The following is a 5156-nucleotide window of genomic DNA, read 5'->3' on the forward strand; positions in this document are numbered from 1 at the left end:
TGTGTGTGTATATGTTTGTGTGTCTGTGTTTGTCCCCCCAACATCGCTTGACAACCGTTGCTGATGTGTTTACATCCCCGTAACTTGGCGGTTCGGCAAAAGAGACCGATAGAATAAGTACTAGGCTTCTAAAGAATAAGTCCTGGGGTCAATTTGCTCGACTAAAGGCGGTGCTCCAGCATGGCCGCAGTCAAATGACTGAAACAGGTAAAAGAGTAAAAGAGATATATAGATATAGGTATATAGATATGTATATATACACACATATACATATATATATATATATATATATACAGGTGTGGTTATTTGGTGAATAGTTTGTTTCCTAAGGACATGGTTCTGGGTTCAGTCCCACTGCATGACAACTTGGGCAAGCATCTTCTACAGTAGCTCTGGACTGACCTAAGCCTTGTGAGGTGGATTTGGTAGACGAAAACGGAAAGACCGTCGTGTGTGTATGTGTGTGTGTGTGGGGGGGGTGCGCTTGTGTTATTTTGTCTCCTTGTCTTGATATCACTTCTTAGTTGTAAAAGAGATTGCAGAATCGTTAACACACCTGACAAAATTTTTAGCGGCATTTCTTCCGGCTTTACGTTCTGAGTTCAAATACTGCCGAGGCCTTCTTTGCATCTAATCCTTTCGGGGTTGATAAAATAAATACCAGTTGAGTACTGAGGTCAATGTAAATCAACGAGTCCCTTCTCAAATGCCTCCAAACAGTTCAATAAAGTTGTCTCCCTTGAGATTAGCTTTTCACAAGTCGTCTCCCTTGTATTAAAACTCCTCTTGCACAATAATTTAAAAATCGATTTATACAATAGAGCCAACGTGGTTTCAATTCGTACTTGTAACCGTTGTGACGAAAATGTTACATCATCTCTTTTCTTAATTTCTTATACATTTTAATGCATCCTGAAATAAACTTACACTCGTGCAAGTATGGTTGCTAACGATGCTTAAATGTTATCATTATTCCTATACATACGAAGGCGGCGAGCCGGCAGAATCGTTAAGTATTCCGTCTGTCTTTACGTTCTGAGTTCAAATCCCGCCCGATGTCGACTCCGCCTTTCATCTTTTCAGGGTCGATAAATTAAGTACCAATTGCGTACTGGGGTCGGTCTAATCGATTGACCACCCTCCCCCCAAATTTTGGGCCTTCTGCCTAGAGTAGAAAAGAATCGTTAGCACACTGGGCGAAATGCTTAGCGGTATTTCGTCCGTCCTTACGTTCTGAGTTCAAATTCCGTCGAGGTCGACTTTGCCTTTCATTCTTTCTGGGTCGATAAATAAAAGTATTATTACTATATATGCTGATGTTATTTTCTTTATTATATAATATACAAACAACGATTTTTATATTTATTGGAATACGACGCATATGACACAAACATGGTGGAAGAAAGAAGGAAAAGGAGAAAAAAGGAAAAACATCAATTCAACACCAAGTACCTCAATTGGTTGCATACCACAAGGTTCAAGCTACATGCTTCTCACCTTTAACCTTTGACCTCTGTCTTCCCTTCACTCCTATCCACACATTAATTCAGATTCTTGTATAAGATGTGCTTTTTATATATTCTTAAGTGTAAAAATTGCCATGCATCTAATGTGACTGTATTACAGATGGAATACCAAGTGTATGAATATAAGATGAAACATTAAATTTGTTTTTTCCTCAAAAGCAAGTAGGGTTTTTTTTTATGGGAATATGCATCTTAATTACTGGCACCTACAGTATTTTCATCTCCCAACTTTTATCTCCAGGCCCAGCCCATGTCAGTGTGAAAGACTGATGTTAAAAGATGACTTATGCTTAATCCATTTCTTTGTTGTCTATATTTGTAGGGTCAAAATAAGATTACAAGCACTGAATGGGTTCTGGACCTGGTTAATTTAGAAGAACTGAAACTCAACAACAATTTAATTGAGAAAACTCATGGCTTTAACTCCAACATGACGAAACTGAAATACATTGACCTGAAGTAGGTTTTCTGTTGGACTATTTAGTCTTTTCATATTCTCTTACTTTTAAACTGTGGAAGCGCAATGGCCTAGTGGTTAGGGCAGCGGACTTGCGGTCATAGGATCGCGGTTTCGATTCCCAGACTGGGCGTTGTGAGTGTTTATTGAGCGAAAACAGCTAAAGCTCCACGAGGCTCTGGCAGGGGATGGTGGCGAACCCTGCTGTACTCTTTCACCACAACTGTCTCTCACTCTTACTTCCTGTTTCTGTTGTGCCTGAATATCCCCGAGAACTACGTTAAGGGTACACTTGCATGTTAATTTCACAAGCAGGCTGTTCCGTTGATCGGATCAACTGGAACCCTCGACGTCGTAAGCGAAGGAGTGCCAACAACAACTTTTAAACTATGAAATATCAACATTTTCCACACACACACACACACACGCACATGTGCACACATACACAGGGTTCTGACTGACACAGATATACCAAACACCTTTGACCTCCTTCTCACCTTTAACCTTTGACCTCTGTCTTCCCTTCAGTCCCATCCACACATTAATTCAGATTCTTGATGTACAGTAATGTCTCAATATAGGAATCGTTAGTATGCCAGGCAAAATGCTTAGCGCTATTTCGTCTGCCGCTACATTCTGAGTTAAAATTCCGCCGACGTCAACTTTGCCTTTCATGCTTTCGGGGTCGATTAAATAAGTACCAGTTACGCACTGGGGTCGATGTAATCGACTTAGTCCCTTTGTCTGTCATTGTTTGTCCCCTCTATGTTTAGCCCCTTGTGGGCAATAAAGAATTAGATATAGGAGTTAATCCGTTCCTGGAGAACACTTGTAAAGTGAAAGCTCATAAGTGAATTTTACTCTTTTACTTGTTTCAGTCATTTGACTGCAGCCATGCTGGAGCACCGCCTTTATTACTGTATTTCCGTCACAGTTTTAACAAGAGTAAAGATTAAAATATTCAGATGGGAGATAAATGAATGCAAACAAAGATGAGGGGGTGGATGGGGATGGGGGTAATCTTGTATTTTGATTTTTGACTGGTCAATAATTTATATTTAGATATGGGTTAAGTAGTTTGACCTTTGACCTCTTCCCCCTCCCCAAAAAATGTTTCATAGGCATAAGTATGACTATGTGATTAAGAACCTTGCTCTACAACCACGGGATCTAGTCAGTCTCATTTGCAAAATGAGCCCCCTTTAATTTTGCTTGGATTACTTTCAATTTTGGTGCATTGATGCAACTCTGAATTTTGATTAGGATCAACCAATTACTTTACCTCGTAAATTAAAGTATCTGATGTTATTTGGAATTAAAGTTGGGAAAGTTGGGTAATTTTGTTGAATCAAATTACGTCAGTTGGATGTTTCTTATAAAATGTTCCGCATCAACAATTTTAAATGTTCCAGCATTTTTGATATTTTTCCCTGTCCTCATATTTTTAAATATTCCATCATTAGCAATTAATTTTTATCTCTGTCATCTTATTATAAATGTTTTGTTTAACATTAATAATAATATTTTGCAAACATCAAGATTTATTTTCCTAATCAATACTGGTTTCAAATTTTAGCACAAGGCTAGCAATTCGAGGGGAGGGGGTAAATCAATTATCGTATTTCAATGTGTATATGGAATCCTATTTTTTTGCCAAAAATTAGGTTAAAAAAATACGAAAGTTTCTTATACATGGATAGTATTATAATCTTTTACAAAACCTTTTTTTCCAAATATTAAGCCCCCCCCCCAAAAAAAAAATTGGGGGACTTCTTCCTTATACATATGAGGGTTTCGATTTGCTCAACTAAAGGCAGTGCTCCAGCATGGCCGCAGTCAAATGACTGACACAAGTAAAAGAGATAAAAGAATAAGATAGAAAAATAATAGTCTCAAGTATTGGGACAGGGTCAGCCATTTTTTGAGGGGAGGGGTAAGGCAACTACATTGATCTAAGTACTTGACTAGTATTTATTTTATCGCCCCTGAAAGGCTAAAAAGCAAAGAATCTCAGTGGGATTTGAACCGAGTATGTAAAGATGGACAAAATCTGGTAAGCATTTCGTCCAGCATGCTAACAGTTCTGCCAGAAAAAATAATGATTTTCAATTTTAGCGCAAGGCCAGTAATTTTGTTTTTGGAGAAGGGGTTAAGTTGATTACATCGATCCCCAGTACGCAACTGGTACTTATTTTATTGACCCCCCAAAAGCATGAATGGCAAAGTTGGCCTCAGTGGGATTTGAACTCAGAACATGGAGATGAAGAAGATGCTGCTAAGCGTTTTGCTCGGTGTGCTAACGATTCTGCCAGCTCACCGCCTTAACTTAGAAAAATAATAACATGTTTTTACAAATACACAAATGAGAAATTTGTTTTAATTTTATTTTAAGGTAATAAATATGTTTCTTTTGATGATTAGTATTTATTTCATCTCTCTTCCTTTCTTTCTCTTTCTGTCTCAATCTCTCTCTCTTTCCCTTTCTCTCTCTCTCTTTCTCTCCCTTTTTCTCTCTCTGTCTCTTTCTCTCTCTGTCTCTTTCTCTCTCTTTTTCTCTCTCTCTCTGTCTCCCTTTCTATCTCTCTCTCTCTGTCTCTGTGTCTCTTTCGTTCTCTGTCTGTCTGTCTGTCTGTCTCTTTCTCTCTCTCTGTCTCCCTTTCTCTCTATCTGTCTCTTTCATTCCCTGTCTGTCTGTCTCTTTCTCTCTTTGCCTCTCTCTCTCTCTTACTATTTCCCCCTCTGCCTCTCTCTTTCTCTCTCACTCTCCTTTTCTCTCCTTCTTTCTCTCATTCCCCCCATTCTCCCCCTCTTCTTCCATTCAGAGAGAATAAAATTGCCCAGTACTATGATCTGAGCCAAATGTCTACTTTGCCACAACTGAACTCCTTGATGTTGAATGGTAAGTCCCTATATCTCACTTGTTATTGCATCACAAACCAAGACCTTCAATAGGTTTAGCCAAACAAATCAATCCCCTTTCACCAGTACCTATTTATAAGCCTGGTACTTAGTCTATTAGTCTATTTCTGCTGAACTACCAAGTTGCAGGGACGTTAACAAACCAACACCTGTTGCCAAAAGATGGTTAGGGAACCAATACAAGCACATACGCGCATATACATACATAAATACACACTCTCATATATATATATATATATATATATATATATATA

The 5156-nt window shown here is 38.5% G+C and overlaps 1 protein-coding gene across 1 annotated transcript in view; it reads left to right on the forward strand.

Moving 5' to 3' along the window:
* Positions 1–5156, forward strand: part of LOC106868462 (leucine-rich repeat-containing protein 23) — a 31565-nt gene that overhangs the window by 21981 nt on the left and 4428 nt on the right. Inside the window, exons 5-6 of the mRNA XM_014913736.2 lie at positions 1849–1985; positions 4806–4882. Of these exons, the coding sequence (XP_014769222.1) occupies positions 1849–1985; positions 4806–4882 (214 nt within the window). The remainder of the gene's footprint in view (positions 1–1848; positions 1986–4805; positions 4883–5156) is intronic.

The sequence above is a fragment of the Octopus bimaculoides genome, chromosome 12 (assembly GCF_001194135.2).
Source record: "Octopus bimaculoides isolate UCB-OBI-ISO-001 chromosome 12, ASM119413v2, whole genome shotgun sequence".
NCBI lineage: Eukaryota > Metazoa > Mollusca > Cephalopoda > Octopoda > Octopodidae > Octopus > Octopus bimaculoides.